The 27,854-nt window shown below is 54.7% G+C and overlaps 3 protein-coding genes across 3 annotated transcripts; all 3 read right to left on the reverse strand.

Moving 5' to 3' along the window:
• Positions 1–268: 268 nt before the first annotated feature.
• Positions 269–7,140, reverse strand: LOC128941701 (serine/threonine-protein kinase PAK 3-like). Its single transcript, XM_054283591.1, has 13 exons — positions 7,062–7,140; positions 6,083–6,120; positions 5,518–5,644; positions 5,446–5,457; positions 4,421–4,549; positions 3,676–3,739; positions 2,994–3,042; positions 2,572–2,684; positions 2,196–2,313; positions 1,325–1,424; positions 847–1,043; positions 612–749; positions 269–370 (listed from the first exon to the last, which is right to left on the reverse strand). Exons 1-13 carry the CDS (start codon positions 7,138–7,140, stop codon positions 269–271), a joined length of 1,266 nt encoding a protein of 421 aa, XP_054139566.1.
• A 3,297-nt stretch (positions 7,141–10,437) lies between these two features.
• On the reverse strand, positions 10,438–17,304 carry LOC128941699 (serine/threonine-protein kinase PAK 3-like). Its single transcript, XM_054283589.1, has 13 exons — positions 17,226–17,304; positions 16,247–16,284; positions 15,682–15,808; positions 15,610–15,621; positions 14,590–14,718; positions 13,845–13,908; positions 13,163–13,211; positions 12,741–12,853; positions 12,365–12,482; positions 11,494–11,593; positions 11,016–11,212; positions 10,781–10,918; positions 10,438–10,539 (listed from the first exon to the last, which is right to left on the reverse strand). Exons 1-13 carry the CDS (start codon positions 17,302–17,304, stop codon positions 10,438–10,440), a joined length of 1,266 nt encoding a protein of 421 aa, XP_054139564.1.
• Positions 17,305–20,601: 3,297 nt separating this feature from the next.
• LOC128941700 (serine/threonine-protein kinase PAK 3-like) lies at positions 20,602–27,473 on the reverse strand. The gene is made up of 13 exons (XM_054283590.1): positions 27,395–27,473; positions 26,416–26,453; positions 25,851–25,977; positions 25,779–25,790; positions 24,754–24,882; positions 24,009–24,072; positions 23,327–23,375; positions 22,905–23,017; positions 22,529–22,646; positions 21,658–21,757; positions 21,180–21,376; positions 20,945–21,082; positions 20,602–20,703 (listed from the first exon to the last, which is right to left on the reverse strand). Exons 1-13 carry the CDS (start codon positions 27,471–27,473, stop codon positions 20,602–20,604), a joined length of 1,266 nt encoding a protein of 421 aa, XP_054139565.1.
• Positions 27,474–27,854: the final 381 nt, after the last annotated feature.

Genomic DNA, 27,854 nt, shown 5'->3' on the forward strand with positions numbered 1-27,854 from the left:
AAAAACAACAGAGCTTTAAATTGAACCTAACAACATATCTAACCCAACCTAACCTAACCTAACCTAACCTAACCTAACCTAACCTAACAGCTAACCTAACAGCTAACCTAACAGCTAACCTAAGAGCTAAACTGAGCAAATATTTACACTCTCGTGTTTCCTATCTACAGCACAGCTCCTCTTCAAACTCGGGGGATGGCTGAAGCTCGGCCTAAAGATGACGCATCCCCTTTTCCCTCCTCTCGGCTGGCGGGGCATCAGGGCCTCCTCAGGCGCAGGTGTCTCCTCTCCAGTCTTCCTGCACTCGCTTGGCTGAGATGATCAGAGCAGCCAGGCTGGAGGCAGGATCGCCTGAGGTCACAAAGGGATGCTGCCCAGAGGAAAAAGAACAAAGAAAGGAACTCTTACTTTCCAGGATCACATCCTCGCGGGCTCAAGCAGGATTCCCTGGCTATCAGCAAGACACACATCGAGCACCGAGGGCAGCATGTCACCCTGCGCCTTCCTGTCCTGGCAGCTTTCTGTGCCACGTGGCCCACACTCCTCCTCCTCATCCCTTCATGCAGGTGTCCTCAGCTGCCAGGCCTTTTTGCCCCTTTGCTTTTCCTTACCTGTAGGAGCTCCTGGGCAGACCAGCGCCTGTCCTCATCTGCCTGCAGGCAGCAGCGGAGGAAGTCGCGCAGGAGAGCCGAGTGGTGCCTGGGGTTCTGCAGTTTTGGGGGCCCGTTCCTTTCTAGCAGTTCAAAAACCTACAGCACATGGATGCAAGAGGACACTCCACCTGCTCCTTTGCTAGCCACACACAGCTCTCTCCACACAGAGCCCTCTTGCTAAGCTGCACCTTACCCGGAGACGGGCTTCCCGCTGGTAAGGAGCTTCCCCTTCCACCATTTCCAGCCCCATGATCCCCAGGGACCAGATGTCCACTTTGGGGCCGTAGGCTTCTCCTCTCACCACCTCCGGTGCCATCCAGCTGGGAGTGCCGACGCTGGAGCTGCGCTTGCTGTGCTCAGGGCTGAGCTGAGCACAGAGGCCAAAGTCACCTGAGGACAAAAACAAAGCCTGTCAAAGCCAGCTACCACTGGCAAAGCGGCCAAAACCATTGCCCACTCCAAGCCTGACCAGGCCATGCTGAATCTAGCTGAAAAAGCAGCTGAGCTCTCCTTCCACATGCCTGGAGCCAGGCAAATAAGGCATCGGCCGCTTCAAAAACACCCTGACGATTCACGCACTGGCCAAGCCGCGCTTCTGCCCCAGTGGCCGTCACCAAAATGCAAGCGCACGGCATATGCTGGACATGCTGCAGCCCAGCAGGGACACCCACCCAACTTGACGGATCCGTCCGTGCTCACAAGGACGTTGCAACTTTTGATGTCTCTGTGGATGACTTGGCGGCAATGAAGGAAATGCAGTCCTTGCAGGCACTGAGAGAGAAGAAGGAGGGAGGGAAAGTTAACGTGCAGGATCTGATTTCATCCCACCCGCAAGGAAAGAGCTCAACGGGATTGGCGGCTTTCTCAGGGAATTGTGAGCCAGGGCGAAACATCACGCTGCTGTCATCATGAAGAGCTTGCTGCTTCAACACTCTTGGAAGTTTTTTCTAGATTTCCAAGCAAAGGCACCTGGGCTCCCAAAAGTTCCACCGGCCTTGGGTAGGAAGCGCGTCACCTTTGGCTGGGAGGCGGCACGGTAAAGAATTTTGGGGAAGCCTAGTGGCAGCAGAAGAGGAAGCTGCTGGTGACAGCAGCACCTTCGAGCTGTTCCAGAATGCATCGCCATCCAGGCTGCAATGCTATCCTTTGAAGCTGAGGACAGCTCTTTGCCCTTAGCTTGAAATTCTGCCACCCGCATGCTGCCTTCCAGTGGCAAGCAATGTAGGACAGACAGACAGGCTCCAGGCAAACATTCCCAGGCAAAGCTGAGAAGAGGAAGAAAGAGAAATTGAGCCAGTGAGCGAGCACCAAGGCCAGACAACAGACAGGATGGAAGAGTGCAAGAACAGAGCCTGAGGAGTGCGAGGGCACCGGCAGGCAGTACACTTCCCATGCTCTTTCTTCTCCTGTGTGGCATGAGAGCAGCAACAGCAGCAGCAGCAGCAAAAGAAGGGTGAGAGCAAGAAATCTCGGCTCTCCTTAAGCTCCAGCTGGCAAGCAGCATCCGGGCAGGCTTGGGCAAGCACAAGCGGGATCCCTCACCTCCCGACAGACAGCGCCTATCTGTCCTTCCTCCAGGTACACTGCCCTCAGCACATCAAACAAGGTGCCGCCGTCCATGAACTCCATGGCCAGCCAGAGCTCCGCATCCACCAGGTAGCTGAAAGAAGAAAACTACGGCATGGAGAAACAGAATGGGCACAGCCTCAGTCACCCCAGGGCCTGAGCCAGGTTTTTGCAGCTGCTCTCCAAGCTACGTGGGCCACAAGAGACTATTGAACAGCAGCTCCACCTCCTCCCACGCTCTGGAGACCAGCAGAGAAATCATCCCCAGCTCTGTTCTCTGCCAGTGACCAAAGGGCATCGTCTCTTTGCGCTTGCACCAGCTAAAGCTACATTGACACCAGAATATGCCAACCTGTCTAAGTAGGTAACGATATTGGGACTCCTGTTGTCCCTCATGGCCAGGATTTCATTGGCAGCCAGCTCCTCGGACATCTCCTCCTCGAGTGACATGATCTTGATTGCCACCTGCAATGACATTGGCCACCGGTACCTTGAGAAGACGCACCCTGCTCGAGATCACAAGGAGCACGGAGCGAGTGCTGGTGCAATGAGGCAGCACGCTGGGCCAAAGCGCCTTGTCACTAGACAGCAGAGCTTAGCAGAAGCACCAAAGGCCAGCCCAAATGCATTCTGCCCCCTGAGCCTAGACTGCATTTCAGAGGAACAGCCTCTGCTGCAGACATGGAGCTGCCACCCAAACCTCCAAGCAGAGCTCACAGCAGCGGGCAAAGCGCTCCGGAGCTGCAAAATGGCATGGGGCTGTTGGCACTTTACCTGTTGTCCGCTGCTGGTGTCAAGGGCTTTATAAACAGCTCCAAACCCCCTAGAAAGACAAAAGCAGCAGAAAGACACCTTTATCCCTTTGGCAGTGAAAGCAAGCCCAGGTAGCAGATCTCCCCAGGCTGCCTGGACGCCTTCCTCAGAAAAAATGCCTGGCTGCAGCATCTCTTCTGCCAACGGCACCTCAGCCCATCAGCCCTCTGCCATGCGGCGCAGGCTGTCCGAGGGAACACTAAGGTGCAGCATGAAGACCAAGGGCCGCTGGAAATCTCCAAGGCGCACGCCCTGCCAGGTCATTTCACAACCTAAGGGGAACTCTCTCCTTGTGCGGGTGTGCATGCATGTGTGTGTCAAAAAAGGGAGAACAATTTGAGTCAGAAGACTGTCCTTGACAATCTGACCTTTCTTGGATGGCAAGGTGCTCTTTCAGGCCCGAAAGCTGCAGGGGCAGGGGTTTTCCCAGCTCCTGCTCCTCACTGCTGCAAGCAAGACACTGCCAGCATCAACTTGTCTTTGATGAGGCCTTTGGATTGCTCTGACCAAGCAGTCCGGGCAGGCCACACGAGGTCAAGCCAGAGCCTGACCATGATTGGGGCTTGCCTGACTTCACGCTTGATATTGCACCAGCCAAAGACCTGGTCCACACTTTTGTAAAATGAGCTGACGTCACGCTTACCCTCGCCCGAGTTCCTCAAATGCCGTGTATTTGCCTGTTGGCCGGCCCGGACTCACGATGCTCCCTGAAAGACAAAAGCAGTGCAGGGCGCTCACTGGCACACAGAGACGCCGCTGCCCAGAGCGTCCCAAAGGCAGCCCCACTGCCCGCAGCTCTGGGCCCTTTGCGGTCCCTCGGCTTCCAGCTGCTGAGACCAGCAAGTGGGAGGGCCATCTTCTCCACCTTTCATCAGGTGGCCTTTCCAAGAAGGCCTTGATTTCTTTCAAGAGCAGCATCCCACGCGATAAGCCAAAATGATGAGCCCTTAAGAAGGGGGCCCTAAGAGGTAACCAAGGGCCTTTGCAGCCTCCTCACTCACACCCACCATCACTGGCAGGTCCACTGCCAGGGGCACAAAGTGTCTGGGCCGGAGGAGGAGTAAGAACCAGAGCCAGAAAACAGCTGGCGCCAGACAGCTGCCTGGGCAATAGTCACTTGCTAGGTGCCAGCCTTCTGCTCAAGCAGAAACAATCTCTGCTTTTGTCTTTGGCCCACAAGGCAGCCCAGGCAGGGCCAAGCCAGGCCCAGCCGCCCTCACAGGCAGCAGGGACTCCCTGAGCGCTGCCGCGCTGCCTCAGAGCACAACAACACCTTCTGCAGAGAGGCCTAAGTGCCTCTGAGACCGAGGGGCAGCATCTGGCGCAGCCTACGCCCAGACACGCGCACAACACCCTGCTCTGGCAGACAAGAAATGCACCGGACGTACTCAGTGTCTTCAGGCCCTCCCTCATCTCGGGCTGCTGGGCTGCGCTGCTGCAGGAAGTGCCGGCAGCGGGGGTTGAGCTGGCTGCTGCAGGCCACGCTGGTCCGGCGGCACCAGGCTGAATGGCAGAGCCTGTCTTGCGCTGGGACAAGAAAGGATTGCCCGTCAGAAGGGTGGCTGGCACACATGCCCCCCCTAAGCGCACGGCAAAAGCAAGGCCTTGGGAAGGTGCTGCCAGCCACGGCCAGGCCTCTCCAGCTGGGGCAGTTCCCATGTCCCCTTCTCAAAGGCACCTTCGGGAGAAGCCCAAAGGCTACTGGCATCCAGCCCCTCCCGACCACCTCCATGCTCCACGTCTTCAGCTGTTCTGCAAGACACTGGCAACAAGGTATCGATGGGGCTGCCAAGATCCACAAAGAGATCAGAGCAGGGCCCCAGAGCCTTGCTGCTTTCCTCCTCCTGTCTTTTCCTGGGCAATGAAATCAGCCCGGAGTTGGCACGCAACAGTCTGCTCAGAAGCCCGCAGCGTGTCCCTTCTCTGATCTGTTTCACGGATTTCCCTTCTCTATGGCAGCCTTTAGGGAGCGGCCCTTGGGAGCCGCCTTCCAGCCCTGCCCAGACCCACCGGCCCTTTTACAGTGCAGGCCTGCCGAGGATTCTCCTCTCCAAACTCTGCTCTGACCGGCTGGAAGGGAAGCACAGCCTGAAGCTAATTAGTCCACGGAGAGGGCAGGTCCCTTCCAGGGCCCAGTGTCTCCCAGGTACCCTGCAAGGCTGTCAACTGCGAATTTGGGCCGCGCTGTCCGCTGACCACTGGCAGCCTGCACTGACCACGGGCACAAGGGGCTGACTCCTACACTGAGAGTCACTGAATGCTGCCTCCTGTCTGATCCCAAGAGACACTCTGGCACCCTCTCAGCATCCCAGCTTAAATGTCAAACTTCAGAACCCATTGGCCAGGGCTCCGCGGCTTGCCTGAAGCCGCACTACGCCTCAGCAGGCACACGGCCGCCAGCATCTTCCGCCACGAGCAACAAGGGCTGCTCCAAAACGGGGAAGCCTGGCCCTGCACCAAAGGCAGTGCCAAGCTCAGCTGTCACTTACTGGCTCAGCAAGTTCAGGCTGTGAAGGGACAGCAGCTGAAGGCTTCATCTTCCTTTGCTCCTCTTCAGCCTCTTCCTCAATGACAGAGGCAGCCAGAGGAGCTGCTGACCCTGCTGTTGTGCCCTGCAGGCAGACAGAAGTGAGAGAGATGGGCAAAAGCCAGTGCCTTAGGAGCTGCTTTCTATAGAGCTGGGAAAGGACCCAGAAGAAGGGCAAATCATAGACTTGGATACAAGTGGGCCTCTGAGTCACGCAAACCCGAGGAAGTTGGCTGAATGAGCTGCTACTCCATCTTGCTGTGCATTTGAGCTTCCCTGCTGCCTAGAAGCAGCAAGATGCCTCGGAGCTGTCCCATTTGCCTTTCATCTCTTGAAAGGCTCTTCACTGGAAAATCAGCAAACAGCCAGTGCTCCCTTTGCTACTGCTGATGCCAGCGGGCAGCTGGCCTTTCCTTCAGCCTCCCACGCCGGCACTCCACACTGGGCTGCAACAGGCCAAGCTGGCAGAATTGCTGCACCATTCTCACACGCCAGCAACGGCACAGCTTCCTTTGCCACTCACCAAAGGACAGGCATGTCTCCATCCGCGTGTCAGGTGACCTGCAGCCAGCAAGGCAAAAGGAACCAGAGGCCCTTAGAAAAGTGCCTGTGCTGGCCACTCCCACAGCACAAGGCAGCCCCAACACAGAGCATTTCCCTTTCCCAACATGCCTCCAGGAGCAACAGCTCTTTCCCACAGCAAGCAAGAGAACAACAAGGACGCTAGAGGAGGCTCTGTCTGCATTTGGGCCTCTTTTGCAAGGAGAGAAATAGGAAGACGGTGCTGGAAATGCCCGCTGCTCTTCAAAACTTTGAGCTCCTCTTGTGCCCAACAGCTCAAGCTGCATTTCCCTCTTCTCTTTCCTGCATTTTCCTTATACATTCTTTTAAATGGCATGCCCTAATTCCCATCCCTTGGCTGAAGATGATAGCCCAGCAAAGCTTCCACAAAGGGTCCCTTCCCTGTGGCAGCTCCCTGCTGAAGCAGCCCAGGAACAGCTGCTGGGCTCAGTAGCAAACCCTCCCTGCACTGCAGTTTCTGCTGCATCGCCAAGGCAATCGCAGTCTTGGCACAGCATCAAAGGCTCAAGTCATGCAGCCAAGGCCTCTAAGGGGCAGAATATGGAGCAAAAGGTGCTTTCCTTCACTCCTGGAGAGAACCACTGAGTTGGTAGAAGTACTTCTGAGGATCTCCCCTCAGGGTCTGCAATTTGCAGCTTGTCTTGCTTGAAGCAGCAAGCCGAGGAAATGACGGACTCCGCTGCCACGCACTCTCCCGGGGAAGGAAGGCAACCGCTGCAGGTTGCATGGCAAATACTCTGCACGCGCCACCCAGTACAGATGCCCCCTTTGGAGCTGATGCTGCTGGCAGGACACTGACCAAAGCGGTGGCACCTTCAGGGCCATTTTGTTCCCACAGAAACTGGGCCACTGGTGCGGCATAAAGAGCAGAGCCAAGCAAAAGTCGGGGGATGCCAGCCCCAGGAGAAACCTTTACTTACGAGTCAGCTGGGTCAGGTAGTAGCCAGAATAGACAACAGAAAAGACGGTGCAAACGGCGGCACAGACTTGCCCGATCATTTTGGCAGCGCTGTGCGCGTTTGCACGCTGAGTACCACCCAAGGGAAAGCCAAGACTCCTCTCGGGGTGCAGGCCGTCTGCTGAGAGCTCCTTGAGCACAAGGATCCTCCTGCAGGGAGCCAGCGGAAGAGCTGCTCTGGACGACCAGGCCTGGCGCGCACCGGGACAATGCTGTGCTGACAGCACTGTGACGTGGCACCTCTGGCTTGACCTCACAAAGGCAGCTGCTCTGGGGCTTTCTTGTGCCCAGCAAGACAACCTTCTGTACAGCTAATGCAAAAGAAAAGCCTGGGAAATTCTCCTCACTCACAAAGGCAGTGCTCAAGGCATCCCAGGGGAACTCAGAAAATGCGCCAATCCAAGCAGCATTCAAGCAATGCAAGCAAACATGACTTTTGGTCCCCAAAGCTTTGACTGAAAGCAAGTCTGCTTCTTCTAGGTGGCATCCTAGCTGGTTTGGAAAATGTCACTAACTTCTTCAGTGACATTTAGATGGCAAACAAAGCAAAGACAATAAATTTCCAGGACTATTGTAGGCTGCAGTTGCTCCTTGAACACGCGGGCGCATGCTGACCTATGGAGGGGCTTGGCAGCTGGCCTGCAAGCACAGCCGAGTTCATGGAAGAAATAGCAGTTGATGGTTTTTGAGTGTATCCATAGCAAGGAAGAAGACAAGGCTGTCAGCATGGAAACCCATTAGAAGAGATAATGGAAAACTTGCGTATGCTAGACTAGGTGCCTAAGTAGATGTGCATACGTGCCTCATAAATTTCTGTAAAACTTTTGCCAGTTATATTGACGTTAATTGCTTTGCACCACTGGATAGAAGAAGTTATTGTGATGTAGTTAGTGACTTGAGATCACGCTTTGTTAAGAGTGTATAAGCTGGAGAACATGCAGAATGAAAAAAACAAACCTTTTTCTTCTTGGACCGTGATCACGTGTGTATGCCACGTCCGGCCTAACGGTGATGCTTGCCCCATCTCTGGGTCAAGAAACAAGTCTTGTCTGACTGGTAACTTTTCAACAAGCTGAGAAAGAAATTAGTACCTGGACATGCAGGTTTCTGAAGGGAGGAAAGAAAAGTGTTGACAAGAATAAAGCTAAGTTTTAAATGCCTGAAACACTCAAACATGACATGTTGTGGGATAGTGTACCATATGTTAGACAGAGGCAAAACAAACCACAACTCATTAGTATCTGGACTTCATTGCCCACTATGCTTAGAAATGTTGCTTGAAGGCACTTTGTGTCAAGGATCCAGTTCCTGTAGATGACTGTCGACGTAGATCAAAATCCTACCAACAAATCAGTGTCAAAACCAGCAAGAGGGAGACTTTTGTCCTTGGCAGGAGCTTCCAGGTGCTCCTGGAAGTCACCAGGCCTAGACACAAAGATGTGTATTCAACGGAGGCAGAGAAGCATCATGCTTAGCTCTAAATGTGACCTTTGCTAGCAGATCATACTAGCAGCTACTAAATTACATTTCTTCTGCTCTTAGCCAGAGCCAAGATGGGAATCAAAGTCTAGATCACAGGAGAAGATCACACGAGCCTCAGCTTTTCCAGAAGAGGAAAACTACAAAGGATAGTAAATTTGCGTCGCATTTACAGGCTATTTTTGCAGATCGATAGACAAGGGATGAAGCTTAAAAGATGAGAGCAAAGGAAAATCAACAGATGTGCTGAAAGGGAGTGAAGAGGAAGGAGACCTCAAATTAACTGAAAAGCTGCACAGAAAGCTTCTCTACTTTGTGCACTTGCCTCAAGTTTTAAATGGCAAAATCTAGGAGTATTTCCAACTTAGTTTTATTAATTCTAGAAGAAAGACAATCAAAACGGTGTGCTTCTGCTTACAGTATGAAGTAAAGCACAGGAAGCCATTAGAGTAAGAAAAATTGTGTTCAGAAGGCTGAGGCAGCCTTAGGGGTAGGAGGCATGGGGACTGCTGTTAGGGACTGCTCAGGGACTGGGTGCTCCTTGAAGGTTGCCCACAGGCCTGAGTTCCACGCCTGTGGGCAACCTTCAAGGAGCACCCAGGCCCTGAGCAGTCCCTAACAGTGCGTATGCCAGCAGATGGAGGCGAAGTGGAGCCCCAGCTCGGTGGGAAAAGGGCCGGGGTGGGGAGCCGTGCTCAGCAGGGGCTCCTGCATCAAATTGCTCAAAGACAGGCGTGCTATGGTGTGTGCATGTTTCCAACACCTGGCAACAGCAGGCTGGCCCAGATGTGGGAAAAGGCCAAGGAGGCAGCAGAGTGGGAATGGGGCTCTGCAGGAGGCCCGGGCGGTTGCACACCCCTGTGGGGGATGAGGCTGGCCCAGAGGGTCCCTGGGGGTCTGGGGTGAAAAGGGGGGAGAAGAGAAGCAGGGAGGAAATGCCAGATGCCGCTGTGAGAATGCCATTCCGTCCCACAGGTGACATAGTGAGAGGAGGGTGGCAACAAAATGGTGATTGCTGCTGATCAGCCTGACATCTTCAAGACAAGAGGCCCAGAAAGGACTGCACATCTGCCTCCTAGTGTTGTCCTGAATGGGAGCTCATTACCCGGTGTTCATTACCTGTAGGTCTCTCAGCTTCCCGCAGGCATGCCACACTTGCGGTAAGCAAAGCTGCTTACCTCCCTATGTTCTTTGGGCCTCTGAAAGGGACTGTCCACTTAGCTGCAGCCTGGCAAGGAAGGGAGTCTTACAACACTGTGGATATTTTCGACTTTTATTGACACTCGGGCTGAAACCAAGTATCCCCTCGCTGCTTCTCCATCTTCAGCATTCTGTCCTGCAGGTGGCCTGCTCAGGCTGACAGCTTGGAGCGCCTGCAGGCTCCAGTTCTACTGCAGCCCAGCTTTTCCTCTCACTGCTTAATTCTTATTATGACAATTCTTTCATTTCTACTTCAAAGCTTCCCTAAATTAACAACACTCTATCCTAAGCTAAACAATCCTCTACTATCCAAGCTCTCTATGTTCTATAGTCCTTAAAAGTTGATCCCTACATCTCCTAATTTTTTTAAACTTTCATCTTTTGCAGAAAGAAAAACAACAGAGCTTTAAATTGAACCTAACAACATATCTAACCCAACCTAACCTAACCTAACCTAACCTAACCTAACCTAACCTAACCGCTAACCTAACAGCTAACCTAACAGCTAACCTAAGAGCTAAACTGAGCAAATATTTACACTATCGTGTTTCCTATCTACAGCACAGCTCCTCTTCAAACTCGGGGGATGGCTGAAGCTCGGCCTAAAGATGACGCATCCCCTTTTCCCTCCTCTCGGCTGGCGGGGCATCAGGGCCTCCTCAGGCGCAGGTGTCTCCTCTCCAGTCTTCCTGCACTCGCTTGGCTGAGATGATCAGAGCAGCCAGGCTGGAGGCAGGATCGCCTGAGGTCACAAAGGGATGCTGCCCAGAGGAAAAAGAACAAAGAAAGGAACTCTTACTTTCCAGGATCACATCCTCGCGGGCTCAAGCAGGATTCCCTGGCTATCAGCAAGACACACATCGAGCACCGAGGGCAGCATGTCACCTTGCGCCTTCCTGTCCTGGCAGCTTTCTGTGCCACGTGGCCCACACTCCTCCTCCTCATCCCTTCATGCAGGTGTCCTCAGCTGCCAGGCCTTTTTGCCCCTTTGCTTTTCCTTACCTGTAGGAGCTCCTGGGCAGACCAGCGCCTGTCCTCATCTGCCTGCAGGCAGCAGCGGAGGAAGTCGCGCAGGAGAGCCGAGTGGTGCCTGGGGTTCTGCAGTTTTGGGGGCCCGTTCCTTTCTAGCAGTTCAAAAACCTACAGCACATGGATGCAAGAGGACACTCCACCTGCTCCTTTGCTAGCCACACACAGCTCTCTCCACACAGAGCCCTCTTGCTAAGCTGCACCTTACCCGGAGACGGGCTTCCCGCTGGTAAGGAGCTTCCCCTTCCACCATTTCCAGCCCCATGATCCCCAGGGACCAGATGTCCACTTTGGGGCCGTAGGCTTCTCCTCTCACCACCTCCGGTGCCATCCAGCTGGGAGTGCCGACGCTGGAGCTGCGCTTGCTGTGCTCAGGGCTGAGCTGAGCACAGAGGCCAAAGTCACCTGAGGACAAAAACAAAGCCTGTCAAAGCCAGCTACCACTGGCAAAGCGGCCAAAACCATTGCCCACTCCAAGCCTGACCAGGCCATGCTGAATCTAGCTGAAAAAGCAGCTGAGCCCTCTTTCCACGTGCCTGGAGCCAGGCAAATAAGGCATCGGCCGCTTCAAAAACACCCTGACGATTCACGCACTGGCCAAGCCGCGCTTCTGCCCCAGTGGCCGTCACCAAAATGCAAGCGCACGGCATATGCTGGACATGCTGCAGCCCAGCAGGGACACCCACCCAACTTGACGGATCCGTCCGTGCTCACAAGGACGTTGCAACTTTTGATGTCTCTGTGGATGACTTGGCGGCAATGAAGGAAATGCAGTCCTTGCAGGCACTGAGAGAGAAGAAGGAGGGAGGGAAAGTTAACGTGCAGGATCTGATTTCATCCCACCCGCAAGGAAAGAGCTCAACGGGATTGGCGGCTTTCTCAGGGAATTGTGAGCCAGGGCGAAACATCACGCTGCTGTCATCATGAAGAGCTTGCTGCTTCAACACTCTTGGAAGTTTTTTCTAGATTTCCAAGCAAAGGCACCTGGGCTCCCAAAAGTTCCACCGGCCTTGGGTAGGAAGCGTGTCACCTTTGGCTGGGAGGCGGCACGGTAAAGAATTTTGGGGAAGCCTAGTGGCAGCAGAAGAGGAAGCTGCTGGTGACAGCAGCACCTTCGAGCTGTTCCAGAATGCATCGCCATCCAGGCTGCAATGCTATCCTTTGAAGCTGAGGACAGCTCTTTGCCCTTAGCTTGAAATTCTGCCACCCGCATGCTGCCTTCCAGTGGCAAGCAATGTAGGACAGACAGACAGGCTCCAGGCAAACATTCCCAGGCAAAGCTGAGAAGAGGAAGAAAGAGAAATTGAGCCAGTGAGCGAGCACCAAGGCCAGACAACAGACCGGATGGAAGAGTGCAAGAACAGAGCCTGAGGAGTGCGAGGGCACCGGCAGGCAGTACACTTCCCATGCTCTTTCTTCTCCTGTGTGGCATGAGAGCAGCAACAGCAGCAGCAGCAGCAAAAGAAGGGTGAGAGCAAGAAATCTCGGCTCTCCTTAAGCTCCAGCTGGCAAGCAGCATCCGGGCAGGCTTGGGCAAGCACAAGCGGGATCCCTCACCTCCCGACAGACAGCGCCTATCTGTCCTTCCTCCAGGTACACTGCCCTCAGCACATCAAACAAGGTGCCGCCGTCCATGAACTCCATGGCCAGCCAGAGCTCCGCATCCACCAGGTAGCTGAAAGAAGAAAACTACGGCATGGAGAAACAGAATGGGCACAGCCTCAGTCACCCCAGGGCCTGAGCCAGGTTTTTGCAGCTGCTCTCCAAGCTACGTGGGCCACAAGAGACTATTGAACAGCAGCTCCACCTCCTCCCACGCTCTGGAGACCAGCAGAGAAATCATCCCCAGCTCTGTTCTCTGCCAGTGACCAAAGGGCATCGTCTCTTTGCGCTTGCACCAGCTAAAGCTACATTGACACCAGAATATGCCAACCTGTCTAAGTAGGTAACGATATTGGGACTCCTGTTGTCCCTCATGGCCAGGATTTCATTGGCAGCCAGCTCCTCGGACATCTCCTCCTCGAGTGACATGATCTTGATTGCCACCTGCAATGACATCGGCCACCGGTACCTTGAGAAGACGCACCCTGCTCGAGATCACAAGGAGCACGGAGCGAGTGCTGGTGCAATGAGGCAGCACGCTGGGCCAAAGCGCCTTGTCACTAGACAGCAGAGCTTAGCAGAAGCACCAAAGGCCAGCCCAAATGCATTCTGCCCCCTGAGCCTAGACTGCATTTCAGAGGAACAGCCTCTGCTGCAGACATGGAGCTGCCACCCAAACCTCCAAGCAGAGCTCACAGCAGCGGGCAAAGTGCTCCGGAGCTGCAAAATGGCATGGGGCTGTTGGCACTTTACCTGTTGTCCGCTGCTGGTGTCAAGGGCTTTATAAACAGCTCCAAACCCCCTAGAAAGACAAAAGCAGCAGAAAGACACCTTTATCCCTTTGGCAGTGAAAGCAAGCCCAGGTAGCAGATCTCCCCAGGCTGCCTGGACGCCTTCCTCAGAAAAAATGCCTGGCTGCAGCATCTCTTCTGCCAACGGCACCTCAGCCTATCAGCCCTCTGCCATGCGGCGCAGGCTGTCCGAGGGAACACTAAGGTGCAGCATGAAGACCAAGGGCCGCTGGAAATCTCCAAGGCGCACGCCCTGCCAGGTCATTTCACAACCTAAGGGGAACTCTCTCCTTGTGCGGGTGTGCATGCATGTGTGTGTCAAAAAAGGGAGAACAATTTGAGTCAGAAGACTGTCCTTGACAATCTGACCTTTCTTGGATGGCAAGGTGCTCTTTCAGGCCCGAAAGCTGCAGGGGCAGGGGTTTTCCCAGCTCCTGCTCCTCACTGCTGCAAGCAAGACACTGCCAGCATCAACTTGTCTTTGATGAGGCCTTTGGATTGCTCTGACCAAGCAGTCCGGGCAGGCCACACGAGGTCAAGCCAGAGCCTGACCATGATTGGGGCTTGCCTGACTTCACGCTTGATATTGCACCAGCCAAAGACCTGGTCCACACTTTTGTAAAATGAGCTGACGTCACGCTTACCCTCGCCCGAGTTCCTCAAATGCCGTGTATTTGCCTGTTGGCCGGCCCGGACTCACGATGCTCCCTGAAAGACAAAAGCAGTGCAGGGTGCTCACTGGCACACAGAGACGCCGCTGCCCAGAGCGTCCCAAAGGCAGCCCCACTGCCCGCAGCTCTGGGCCCTTTGCGGTCCCTCGGCTTCCAGCTGCTGAGACCAGCAAGTGGGAGGGCCATCTTCTCCACCTTTCATCAGGTGGCCTTTCCAAGAAGGCCTTGATTTCTTTCAAGAGCAGCATCCCACGCGATAAGCCAAAATGATGAGCCCTTAAGAAGGGGGCCCTAAGAGGTAACCAAGGGCCTTTGCAGCCTCCTCACTCACACCCACCATCACTGGCAGGTCCACTGCCAGGGGCACAAAGTGTCTGGGCCGGAGGAGGAGTAAGAACCAGAGCCAGAAAACAGCTGGCGCCAGACAGCTGCCTGGGCAATAGTCACTTGCTAGGTGCCAGCCTTCTGCTCAAGCAGAAACAATCTCTGCTTTTGTCTTTGGCCCACAAGGCAGCCCAGGCAGGGCCAAGGCAGGCCCAGCCGCCCTCACAGGCAGCAGGGACTCCCTGAGCGCTGCCGCGCTGCCTCAGAGCACAACAACACCTTCTGCAGAGAGGCCTAAGTGCCTCTGAGACCGAGGGGCAGCATCTGGCGCAGCCTACACCCAGACACGCGCACAACACCCTGCTCTGGCAGACAAGAAATGCACCGGACGTACTCAGTGTCTTCAGGCCCTCCCTCATCTCGGGCTGCTGGGCTGCGCTGCTGCAGGAAGTGCCGGCAGCGGGGGTTGAGCTGGCTGCTGCAGGCCACGCTGGTCCGGCGGCACCAGGCTGAATGGCAGAGCCTGTCTTGCGCTGGGACAAGAAAGGATTGCCCGTCAGAAGGGTGGCTGGCACACATGCCCCCCCTAAGCGCACGGCAAAAGCAAGGCCTTGGGAAGGTGCTGCCAGCCACGGCCAGGCCTCTCCAGCTGGGGCAGTTCCCATGTCCCCTTCTCAAAGGCACCTTCGGGAGAAGCCCAAAGGCTACTGGCATCCAGCCCCTCCCGACCACCTCCATGCTCCACGTCTTCAGCTGTTCTGCAAGACACTGGCAACAAGGTATCGATGGGGCTGCCAAGATCCACAAAGAGATCAGAGCAGGGCCCCAGAGCCTTGCTGCTTTCCTCCTCCTGTCTTTTCCTGGGCAATGAAATCAGCCCGGAGTTGGCACGCAACAGTCTGCTCAGAAGCCCGCAGCGTGTCCCTTCTCTGATCTGTTTCACGGATTTCCCTTCTCTATGGCAGCCTTTAGGGAGCGGCCCTTGGGAGCCGCCTTCCAGCCCTGCCCAGACCCACCGGCCCTTTTACAGTGCAGGCCTGCCGAGGATTCTCCTCTCCAAACTCTGCTCTGACCGGCTGGAAGGGAAGCACAGCCTGAAGCTAATTAGTCCACGGAGAGGGCAGGTCCCTTCCAGGGCCCAGTGTCTCCCAGGTACCCTGCAAGGCTGTCAACTGCGAATTTGGGCCGCGCTGTCCGCTGACCACTGGCAGCCTGCACTGACCACGGGCACAAGGGGCTGACTCCTGAGAGTCACTGAATGCTGCCTCCTGTCTGATCCCAAGAGACACTCTGGCACCCTCTCAGCATCCCAGCTTAAATGTCAAACTTCAGAACCCATTGGCCAGGGCTCCGCGGCTTGCCTGAAGCCGCACTACGCCTCAGCAGGCACACGGCCGCCAGCATCTTCCGCCACGAGCAACAAGGGCTGCTCCAAAACGGGGAAGCCTGGCCCTGCACCAAAGGCAGTGCCAAGCTCAGCTGTCACTTACTGGCTCAGCAAGTTCAGGCTGTGAAGGGACAGCAGCTGAAGGCTTCATCTTCCTTTGCTCCTCTTCAGCCTCTTCCTCAATGACAGAGGCAGCCAGAGGAGCTGCTGACCCTGCTGTTGTGCCCTGCAGGCAGACAGAAGTGAGAGAGATGGGCAAAAGCCAGTGCCTTAGGAGCTGCTTTCTATAGAGCTGGGAAAGGACCCAGAAGAAGGGCAAATCATAGACTTGGATACAAGTGGGCCTCTGAGTCACGCAAACCCGAGGAAGTTGGCTGAATGAGCTGCTACTCCATCTTGCTGTGCATTTGAGCTTCCCTGCTGCCTAGAAGCAGCAAGATGCCTCGGAGCTGTCCCATTTGCCTTTCATCTCTTGAAAGGCTCTTCACTGGAAAATCAGCAAACAGCCAGTGCTCCCTTTGCTACTGCTGATGCCAGCGGGCAGCTGGCCTTTCCTTCAGCCTCCCACGCCGGCACTCCACACTGGGCTGCAACAGGCCAAGCTGGCAGAATTGCTGCACCATTCTCACACGCCAGCAACGGCACAGCTTCCTTTGCCACTCACCAAAGGACAGGCATGTCTCCATCCGCGTGTCAGGTGACCTGCAGCCAGCAAGGCAAAAGGAACCAGAGGCCCTTAGAAAAGTGCCTGTGCTGGCCACTCCCACAGCACAAGGCAGCCCCAACACAGAGCATTTCCCTTTCCCAACATGCCTCCAGGAGCAACAGCTCTTTCCCACAGCAAGCAAGAGAACAACAAGGACGCTAGAGGAGGCTCTGTCTGCATTTGGGCCTCTTTTGCAAGGAGAGAAATAGGAAGACGGTGCTGGAAATGCCCGCTGCTCTTCAAAACTTTGAGCTCCTCTTGTGCCCAACAGCTCAAGCTGCATTTCCCTCTTCTCTTTCCTGCATTTTCCTTATACATTCTTTTAAATGGCATGCCCTAATTCCCATCCCTTGGCTGAAGATGATAGCCCAGCAAAGCTTCCACAAAGGGTCCCTTCCCTGTGGCAGCTCCCTGCTGAAGCAGCCCAGGAACAGCTGCTGGGCTCAGTAGCAAACCCTCCCTGCACTGCAGTTTCTGCTGCATCGCCAAGGCAATCGCAGTCTTGGCACAGCATCAAAGGCTCAAGTCATGCAGCCAAGGCCTCTAAGGGGCAGAATATGGAGCAAAAGGTGCTTTCCTTCACTCCTGGAGAGAACCACTGAGTTGGTAGAAGTACTTCTGAGGATCTCCCCTCAGGGTCTGCAATTTGCAGCTTGTCTTGCTTGAAGCAGCAAGCCGAGGAAATGACGGACTCCGCTGCCACGCACTCTCCCGGGGAAGGAAGGCAACCGCTGCAGGTTGCATGGCAAATACTCTGCACGCGCCACCCAGTACAGATGCCCCCTTTGGAGCTGATGCTGCTGGCAGGACATTGACCAAAGCGGTGGCACCTTCAGGGCCATTTTGTTCCCACAGAAACTGGGCCACTGGTGCGGCATAAAGAGCAGAGCCAAGCAAAAGTCGGGGGATGCCAGCCCCAGGAGAAACCTTTACTTACGAGTCAGCTGGGTCAGGTAGTAGCCAGAATAGACAACAGAAAAGACGGTGCAAACGGCGGCACAGACTTGCCCGATCATTTTGGCAGCGCTGTGCGCGTTTGCACGCTGAGTACCACCCAAGGGAAAGCCAAGACTCCTCTCGGGGTGCAGGCCGTCTGCTGAGAGCTCCTTGAGCACAAGGATCCTCCTGCAGGGAGCCAGCGGAAGAGCTGCTCTGGACGACCAGGCCTGGCGCGCACCGGGACAACGCTGTGCTGACAGCACTGTGACGTGGCACCTCTGGCTTGACCTCACAAAGGCAGCTGCTCTGGGGCTTTCTTGTGCCCAGCAAGACAACCTTCTGTACAGCTAATGCAAAAGAAAAGCCTGGGAAATTCTCCTCACTCACAAAGGCAGTGCTCAAGGCATCCCAGGGGAACTCAGAAAATGCGCCAATCCAAGCAGCATTCAAGCAATGCAAGCAAACATGACTTTTGGTCCCCAAAGCTTTGACTGAAAGCAAGTCTGCTTCTTCTAGGTGGCATCCTAGCTGGTTTGGAAAATGTCACTAACTTCTTCAGTGACATTTAGATGGCAAACAAAGCAAAGACAATAAATTTCCAGGACTATTGTAGGCTGCAGTTGCTCCTTGAACACGCGGGCGCATGCTGACCTATGGAGGGGCTTGGCAGCTGGCCTGCAAGCACAGCCGAGTTCATGGAAGAAATAGCAGTTGATGGTTTTTGAGTGTATCCATAGCAAGGAAGAAGACAAGGCTGTCAGCATGGAAACCCATTAGAAGAGATAATGGAAAACTTGCGTATGCTAGACTAGGTGCCTAAGTAGATGTGCATACGTGCCTCATAAATTTCTGTAAAACTTTTGCCAGTTATATTGACGTTAATTGCTTTGCACCACTGGATAGAAGAAGTTATTGTGATGTAGTTAGTGACTTGAGATCACGCTTTGTTAAGAGTGTATAAGCTGGAGAACATGCAGAATGAAAAAAACAAACCTTTTTCTTCTTGGACCGTGATCACGTGTGTATGCCACGTCCGGCCTAACGGTGATGCTTGCCCCATCTCTGGGTCAAGAAACAAGTCTTGTCTGACTGGTAACTTTTCAACAAGCTGAGAAAGAAATTAGTACCTGGACATGCAGGTTTCTGAAGGGAGGAAAGAAAAGTGTTGACAAGAATAAAGCTAAGTTTTAAATGCCTGAAACACTCAAACATGACATGTTGTGGGATAGTGTACCATATGTTAGACAGAGGCAAAACAAACCACAACTCATTAGTATCTGGACTTCATTGCCCACTATGCTTAGAAATGTTGCTTGAAGGCACTTTGTGTCAAGGATCCAGTTCCTGTAGATGACTGTCGACGTAGATCAAAATCCTACCAACAAATCAGTGTCAAAACCAGCAAGAGGGAGACTTTTGTCCTTGGCAGTAGCTTCCAGGTGCTCCTGGAAGCCACCAGGCCTAGACACAAAGATGTGTATTCAACGGAGGCAGAGAAGCATCATGCTTAGCTCTAAATGTGACCTTTGCTAGCAGATCATACTAGCAGCTACTAAATTACATTTCTTCTGCTCTTAGCCAGAGCCAAGATGGGAATCAAAGTCTAGATCACAGGAGAAGATCACACGAGCCTCAGCTTTTCCAGAAGAGGAAAACTACAAAGGATAGTAAATTTGCGTCGCATTTACAGGCTATTTTTGCAGATCGATAGACAAGGGATGAAGCTTAAAAGATGAGAGCAAAGGAAAATCAACAGATGTGCTGAAAGGGAGTGAAGAGGAAGGAGACCTCAAATTAACTGAAAAGCTGCACAGAAAGCTTCTCTACTTTGTGCACTTGCCTCAAGTTTTAAATGGCAAAATCTAGGAGTATTTCCAACTTAGTTTTATTAATTCTAGAAGAAAGACAATCAAAACGGTGTGCTTCTGCTTACAGTATGAAGTAAAGCACAGGAAGCCATTAGAGTAAGAAAAATTGTGTTCAGAAGGCTGAGGCAGCCTTAGGGGTAGGAGGCATGGGGACTGCTGTTAGGGACTGCTCAGGGACTGGGTGCTCCTTGAAGGTTGCCCACAGGCCTGAGTTCCACGCCTGTGGGCAACCTTCAAGGAGCACCCAGTCCCTGAGCAGTCCCTAACAGTGCGTATGCCAGCAGATGGAGGCGAAGCGGAGCCCCAGCTCGGTGGGAAAAGGGCCAGGGTGGGGAGCCGTGCTCAGCAGGGGCTCCTGCATCAAATTGCTCAAAGACAGGCGTGCTATGGTGTGTGCATGTTTCCAACACCTGGCAACAGCAGGCTGGCCCAGATGTGGGAAAAGGCCAAGGAGGCAGCAGAGTGGGAATGGGGCTCTGCAGGAGGCCCGGGCGGTTGCACACCCCTGTGGGGGATGAGGCTGGCCCAGAGGGTCCCTGGGGGTCTGGGGTGAAAAGGGGGGAGAAGAGAAGCAGGGAGGAAATGCCAGATGCCGCTGTGAGAATGCCATTCCGTCCCACAGGTGACATAGTGAGAGGAGGGTGGCAACAAAATGGTGATTGCTGCTGATCAGCCTGACATCTTCAAGACAAGAGGCCCAGAAAGGACTGCACATCTGCCTCCTAGTGTTGTCCTGAATGGGAGCTCATTACCCGGTGTTCATTACCTGTAGGTCTCTCAGCTTCCCGCAGGCATGCCACACTTGCGGTAAGCAAAGCTGCTTACCTCCCTATGTTCTTTGGGCCTCTGAAAGGGACTGTCCACTTAGCTGCAGCCTGGCAAGGAAGGGAGTCTTACAACACTGTGGATATTTTCGACTTTTATTGACACTCGGGCTGAAACCAAGTATCCCCTCGCTGCTTCTCCATCTTCAGCATTCTGTCCTGCAGGTGGCCTGCTCAGGCTGACAGCTTGGAGCGCCTGCAGGCTCCAGTTCTACTGCAGCCCAGCTTTTCCTCTCACTGCTTAATTCTTATTATGACAATTCTTTCATTTCTACTTCAAAGCTTCCCTAAATTAACAACACTCTATCCTAAGCTAAACAATCCTCTACTATCCAAGCTCTCTACGTTCTATAGTCCTTAAAAGTTGATCCCTACATCTCCTAATTTTTTTAAACTTTCATCTTTTGCAGAAAGAAAAACAACAGAGCTTTAAATTGAACCTAACAACATATCTAACCCAACCTAACCTAACCTAACCTAACCTAACCTAACCTAACCTAACCGCTAACCTAACAGCTAACCTAACAGCTAACCTAAGAGCTAAACTGAGCAAATATTTACACTCTCGTGTTTCCTATCTACAGCACAGCTCCTCTTCAAACTCGGGGGATGGCTGAAGCTCGGCCTAAAGATGACGCATCCCCTTTTCCCTCCTCTCGGCTGGCGGGGCATCAGGGCCTCCTCAGGCGCAGGTGTCTCCTCTCCAGTCTTCCTGCACTCGCTTGGCTGAGATGATCAGAGCAGCCAGGCTGGAGGCAGGATCGCCTGAGGTCACAAAGGGATGCTGCCCAGAGGAAAAAGAACAAAGAAAGGAACTCTTACTTTCCAGGATCACATCCTCGCGGGCTCAAGCAGGATTCCCTGGCTATCAGCAAGACACACATCGAGCACCGAGGGCAGCATGTCACCCTGCGCCTTCCTGTCCTGGCAGCTTTCTGTGCCACGTGGCCCACACTCCTCCTCCTCATCCCTTCATGCAGGTGTCCTCAGCTGCCAGGCCTTTTTGCCCCTTTGCTTTTCCTTACCTGTAGGAGCTCCTGGGCAGACCAGCGCCTGTCCTCATCTGCCTGCAGGCAGCAGCGGAGGAAGTCGCGCAGGAGAGCCGAGTGGTGCCTGGGGTTCTGCAGTTTTGGGGGCCCGTTCCTTTCTAGCAGTTCAAAAACCTACAGCACATGGATGCAAGAGGACACTCCACCTGCTCCTTTGCTAGCCACACACAGCTCTCTCCACACAGAGCCCTCTTGCTAAGCTGCACCTTACCCGGAGACGGGCTTCCCGCTGGTAAGGAGCTTCCCCTTCCACCATTTCCAGCCCCATGATCCCCAGGGACCAGATGTCCACTTTGGGGCCGTAGGCTTCTCCTCTCACCACCTCCGGTGCCATCCAGCTGGGAGTGCCGACGCTGGAGCTGCGCTTGCTGTGCTCAGGGCTGAGCTGAGCACAGAGGCCAAAGTCACCTGAGGACAAAAACAAAGCCTGTCAAAGCCAGCTACCACTGGCAAAGTGGCCAAAACCATTGCCCACTCCAAGCCTGACCAGGCCATGCTGAATCTAGCTGAAAAAGCAGCTGAGCCCTCTTTCCACGTGCCTGGAGCCAGGCAAATAAGGCATCGGCCGCTTCAAAAACACCCTGACGATTCACGCACTGGCCAAGCCGCGCTTCTGCCCCAGTGGCCGTCACCAAAATGCAAGCGCACGGCATATGCTGGACATGCTGCAGCCCAGCAGGGACACCCACCCAACTTGACGGATCCGTCCGTGCTCACAAGGACGTTGCAACTTTTGATGTCTCTGTGGATGACTTGGCGGCAATGAAGGAAATGCAGTCCTTGCAGGCACTGAGAGAGAAGAAGGAGGGAGGGAAAGTTAACGTGCAGGATCTGATTTCATCCCACCCGCAAGGAAAGAGCTCAACGGGATTGGCGGCTTTCTCAGGGAATTGTGAGCCAGGGCGAAACATCACGCTGCTGTCATCATGAAGAGCTTGCTGCTTCAACACTCTTGGAAGTTTTTTCTAGATTTCCAAGCAAAGGCACCTGGGCTCCCAAAAGTTCCACCGGCCTTGGGTAGGAAGCGCGTCACCTTTGGCTGGGAGGCGGCACGGTAAAGAATTTTGGGGAAGCCTAGTGGCAGCAGAAGAGGAAGCTGCTGGTGACAGCAGCACCTTCGAGCTGTTCCAGAATGCATCGCCATCCAGGCTGCAATGCTATCCTTTGAAGCTGAGGACAGCTCTTTGCCCTTAGCTTGAAATTCTGCCACCCGCATGCTGCCTTCCAGTGGCAAGCAATGTAGGACAGACAGACAGGCTCCAGGCAAACATTCCCAGGCAAAGCTGAGAAGAGGAAGAAAGAGAAATTGAGCCAGTGAGCGAGCACCAAGGCCAGACAACAGACAGGATGGAAGAGTGCAAGAACAGAGCCTGAGGAGTGCGAGGGCACCGGCAGGCAGTACACTTCCCATGCTCTTTCTTCTCCTGTGTGGCATGAGAGCAGCAACAGCAGCAGCAGCAGCAAAAGAAGGGTGAGAGCAAGAAATCTCGGCTCTCCTTAAGCTCCAGCTGGCAAGCAGCATCCGGGCAGGCTTGGGCAAGCACAAGCGGGATCCCTCACCTCCCGACAGACAGCGCCTATCTGTCCTTCCTCCAGGTACACTGCCCTCAGCACATCAAACAAGGTGCCGCCGTCCATGAACTCCATGGCCAGCCAGAGCTCCGCATCCACCAGGTAGCTGAAAGAAGAAAACTACGGCATGGAGAAACAGAATGGGCACAGCCTCAGTCACCCCAGGGCCTGAGCCAGGTTTTTGCAGCTGCTCTCCAAGCTACGTGGGCCACAAGAGACTATTGAACAGCAGCTCCACCTCCTCCCACGCTCTGGAGACCAGCAGAGAAATCATCCCCAGCTCTGTTCTCTGCCAGTGACCAAAGGGCATCGTCTCTTTGCGCTTGCACCAGCTAAAGCTACATTGACACCAGAATATGCCAACCTGTCTAAGTAGGTAACGATATTGGGACTCCTGTTGTCCCTCATGGCCAGGATTTCATTGGCAGCCAGCTCCTCGGACATCTCCTCCTCGAGTGACATGATCTTGATTGCCACCTGCAATGACATTGGCCACCGGTACCTTGAGAAGACGCACCCTGCTCGAGATCACAAGGAGCACGGAGCGAGTGCTGGTGCAATGAGGCAGCACGCTGGGCCAAAGCGCCTTGTCACTAGACAGCAGAGCTTAGCAGAAGCACCAAAGGCCAGCCCAAATGCATTCTGCCCCCTGAGCCTAGACTGCATTTCAGAGGAACAGCCTCTGCTGCAGACATGGAGCTGCCACCCAAACCTCCAAGCAGAGCTCACAGCAGCGGGCAAAGCGCTCCGGAGCTGCAAAATGGCATGGGGCTGTTGGCACTTTACCTGTTGTCCGCTGCTGGTGTCAAGGGCTTTATAAACAGCTCCAAACCCCCTAGAAAGACAAAAGCAGCAGAAAGACACCTTTATCCCTTTGGCAGTGAAAGCAAGCCCAGGTAGCAGATCTCCCCAGGCTGCCTGGACGCCTTCCTCAGAAAAAATGCCTGGCTGCAGCATCTCTTCTGCCAACGGCACCTCAGCCCATCAGCCCTCTGCCATGCGGCGCAGGCTGTCCGAGGGAACACTAAGGTGCAGCATGAAGACCAAGGGCCGCTGGAAATCTCCAAGGCGCACGCCCTGCCAGGTCATTTCACAACCTAAGGGGAACTCTCTCCTTGTGCGGGTGTGCATGCATGTGTGTGTCAAAAAAGGGAGAACAATTTGAGTCAGAAGACTGTCCTTGACAATCTGACCTTTCTTGGATGGCAAGGTGCTCTTTCAGGCCCGAAAGCTGCAGGGGCAGGGGTTTTCCCAGCTCCTGCTCCTCACTGCTGCAAGCAAGACACTGCCAGCATCAACTTGTCTTTGATGAGGCCTTTGGATTGCTCTGACCAAGCAGTCCGGGCAGGCCACACGAGGTCAAGCCAGAGCCTGACCATGATTGGGGCTTGCCTGACTTCACGCTTGATATTGCACCAGCCAAAGACCTGGTCCACACTTTTGTAAAATGAGCTGACGTCACGCTTACCCTCGCCCGAGTTCCTCAAATGCCGTGTATTTGCCTGTTGGCCGGCCCGGACTCACGATGCTCCCTGAAAGACAAAAGCAGTGCAGGGCGCTCACTGGCACACAGAGACGCCGCTGCCCAGAGCGTCCCAAAGGCAGCCCCACTGCCCGCAGCTCTGGGCCCTTTGCGGTCCCTCGGCTTCCAGCTGCTGAGACCAGCAAGTGGGAGGGCCATCTTCTCCACCTTTCATCAGGTGGCCTTTCCAAGAAGGCCTTGATTTCTTTCAAGAGCAGCATCCCACGCGATAAGCCAAAATGATGAGCCCTTAAGAAGGGGGCCCTAAGAGGTAACCAAGGGCCTTTGCAGCCTCCTCACTCACACCCACCATCACTGGCAGGTCCACTGCCAGGGGCACAAAGTGTCTGGGCCGGAGGAGGAGTAAGAACCAGAGCCAGAAAACAGCTGGCGCCAGACAGCTGCCTGGGCAATAGTCACTTGCTAGGTGCCAGCCTTCTGCTCAAGCAGAAACAATCTCTGCTTTTGTCTTTGGCCCACAAGGCAGCCCAGGCAGGGCCAAGCCAGGCCCAGCCGCCCTCACAGGCAGCAGGGACTCCCTGAGCGCTGCCGCGCTGCCTCAGAGCACAACAACACCTTCTGCAGAGAGGCCTAAGTGCCTCTGAGACCGAGGGGCAGCATCTGGCGCAGCCTACGCCCAGACACGCGCACAACACCCTGCTCTGGCAGACAAGAAATGCACCGGACGTACTCAGTGTCTTCAGGCCCTCCCTCATCTCGGGCTGCTGGGCTGCGCTGCTGCAGGAAGTGCCGGCAGCGGGGGTTGAGCTGGCTGCTGCAGGCCACGCTGGTCCGGCGGCACCAGGCTGAATGGCAGAGCCTGTCTTGCGCTGGGACAAGAAAGGATTGCCCGTCAGAAGGGTGGCTGGCACACATGCCCCCCCTAAGCGCACGGCAAAAGCAAGGCCTTGGGAAGGTGCTGCCAGCCACGGCCAGGCCTCTCCAGCTGGGGCAGTTCCCATGTCCCCTTCTCAAAGGCACCTTCGGGAGAAGCCCAAAGGCTACTGGCATCCAGCCCCTCCCGACCACCTCCATGCTCCACGTCTTCAGCTGTTCTGCAAGACACTGGCAACAAGGTATCGATGGGGCTGCCAAGATCCACAAAGAGATCAGAGCAGGGCCCCAGAGCCTTGCTGCTTTCCTCCTCCTGTCTTTTCCTGGGCAATGAAATCAGCCCGGAGTTGGCACGCAACAGTCTGCTCAGAAGCCCGCAGCGTGTCCCTTCTCTGATCTGTTTCACGGATTTCCCTTCTCTATGGCAGCCTTTAGGGAGCGGCCCTTGGGAGCCGCCTTCCAGCCCTGCCCAGACCCACCGGCCCTTTTACAGTGCAGGCCTGCCGAGGATTCTCCTCTCCAAACTCTGCTCTGACCGGCTGGAAGGGAAGCACAGCCTGAAGCTAATTAGTCCACGGAGAGGGCAGGTCCCTTCCAGGGCCCAGTGTCTCCCAGGTACCCTGCAAGGCTGTCAACTGCGAATTTGGGCCGCGCTGTCCGCTGACCACTGGCAGCCTGCACTGACCACGGGCACAAGGGGCTGACTCCTACACTGAGAGTCACTGAATGCTGCCTCCTGTCTGATCCCAAGAGACACTCTGGCACCCTCTCAGCATCCCAGCTTAAATGTCAAACTTCAGAACCCATTGGCCAGGGCTCCGCGGCTTGCCTGAAGCCGCACTACGCCTCAGCAGGCACACGGCCGCCAGCATCTTCCGCCACGAGCAACAAGGGCTGCTCCAAAACGGGGAAGCCTGGCCCTGCACCAAAGGCAGTGCCAAGCTCAGCTGTCACTTACTGGCTCAGCAAGTTCAGGCTGTGAAGGGACAGCAGCTGAAGGCTTCATCTTCCTTTGCTCCTCTTCAGCCTCTTCCTCAATGACAGAGGCAGCCAGAGGAGCTGCTGACCCTGCTGTTGTGCCCTGCAGGCAGACAGAAGTGAGAGAGATGGGCAAAAGCCAGTGCCTTAGGAGCTGCTTTCTATAGAGCTGGGAAAGGACCCAGAAGAAGGGCAAATCATAGACTTGGATACAAGTGGGCCTCTGAGTCACGCAAACCCGAGGAAGTTGGCTGAATGAGCTGCTACTCCATCTTGCTGTGCATTTGAGCTTCCCTGCTGCCTAGAAGCAGCAAGATGCCTCGGAGCTGTCCCATTTGCCTTTCATCTCTTGAAAGGCTCTTCACTGGAAAATCAGCAAACAGCCAGTGCTCCCTTTGCTACTGCTGATGCCAGCGGGCAGCTGGCCTTTCCTTCAGCCTCCCACGCCGGCACTCCACACTGGGCTGCAACAGGCCAAGCTGGCAGAATTGCTGCACCATTCTCACACGCCAGCAACGGCACAGCTTCCTTTGCCACTCACCAAAGGACAGGCATGTCTCCATCCGCGTGTCAGGTGACCTGCAGCCAGCAAGGCAAAAGGAACCAGAGGCCCTTAGAAAAGTGCCTGTGCTGGCCACTCCCACAGCACAAGGCAGCCCCAACACAGAGCATTTCCCTTTCCCAACATGCCTCCAGGAGCAACAGCTCTTTCCCACAGCAAGCAAGAGAACAACAAGGACGCTAGAGGAGGCTCTGTCTGCATTTGGGCCTCTTTTGCAAGGAGAGAAATAGGAAGACGGTGCTGGAAATGCCCGCTGCTCTTCAAAACTTTGAGCTCCTCTTGTGCCCAACAGCTCAAGCTGCATTTCCCTCTTCTCTTTCCTGCATTTTCCTTATACATTCTTTTAAATGGCATGCCCTAATTCCCATCCCTTGGCTGAAGATGATAGCCCAGCAAAGCTTCCACAAAGGGTCCCTTCCCTGTGGCAGCTCCCTGCTGAAGCAGCCCAGGAACAGCTGCTGGGCTCAGTAGCAAACCCTCCCTGCACTGCAGTTTCTGCTGCATCGCCAAGGCAATCGCAGTCTTGGCACAGCATCAAAGGCTCAAGTCATGCAGCCAAGGCCTCTAAGGGGCAGAATATGGAGCAAAAGGTGCTTTCCTTCACTCCTGGAGAGAACCACTGAGTTGGTAGAAGTACTTCTGAGGATCTCCCCTCAGGGTCTGCAATTTGCAGCTTGTCTTGCTTGAAGCAGCAAGCCGAGGAAATGACGGACTCCGCTGCCACGCACTCTCCCGGGGAAGGAAGGCAACCGCTGCAGGTTGCATGGCAAATACTCTGCACGCGCCACCCAGTACAGATGCCCCCTTTGGAGCTGATGCTGCTGGCAGGACACTGACCAAAGCGGTGGCACCTTCAGGGCCATTTTGTTCCCACAGAAACTGGGCCACTGGTGCGGCATAAAGAGCAGAGCCAAGCAAAAGTCGGGGGATGCCAGCCCCAGGAGAAACCTTTACTTACGAGTCAGCTGGGTCAGGTAGTAGCCAGAATAGACAACAGAAAAGACGGTGCAAACGGCGGCACAGACTTGCCCGATCATTTTGGCAGCGCTGTGCGCGTTTGCACGCTGAGTACCACCCAAGGGAAAGCCAAGACTCCTCTCGGGGTGCAGGCCGTCTGCTGAGAGCTCCTTGAGCACAAGGATCCTCCTGCAGGGAGCCAGCGGAAGAGCTGCTCTGGACGACCAGGCCTGGCGCGCACCGGGACAATGCTGTGCTGACAGCACTGTGACGTGGCACCTCTGGCTTGACCTCACAAAGGCAGCTGCTCTGGGGCTTTCTTGTGCCCAGCAAGACAACCTTCTGTACAGCTAATGCAAAAGAAAAGCCTGGGAAATTCTCCTCACTCACAAAGGCAGTGCTCAAGGCATCCCAGGGGAACTCAGAAAATGCGCCAATCCAAGCAGCATTCAAGCAATGCA

The sequence above is a fragment of the Melozone crissalis genome, unplaced genomic scaffold (assembly GCF_028551555.1).
Source record: "Melozone crissalis strain CALT ecotype California unplaced genomic scaffold, PUWL_Pcris_2 ptg000036l_1, whole genome shotgun sequence".
NCBI classification, from domain to species: Eukaryota; Metazoa; Chordata; class Aves; order Passeriformes; family Passerellidae; genus Melozone; species Melozone crissalis.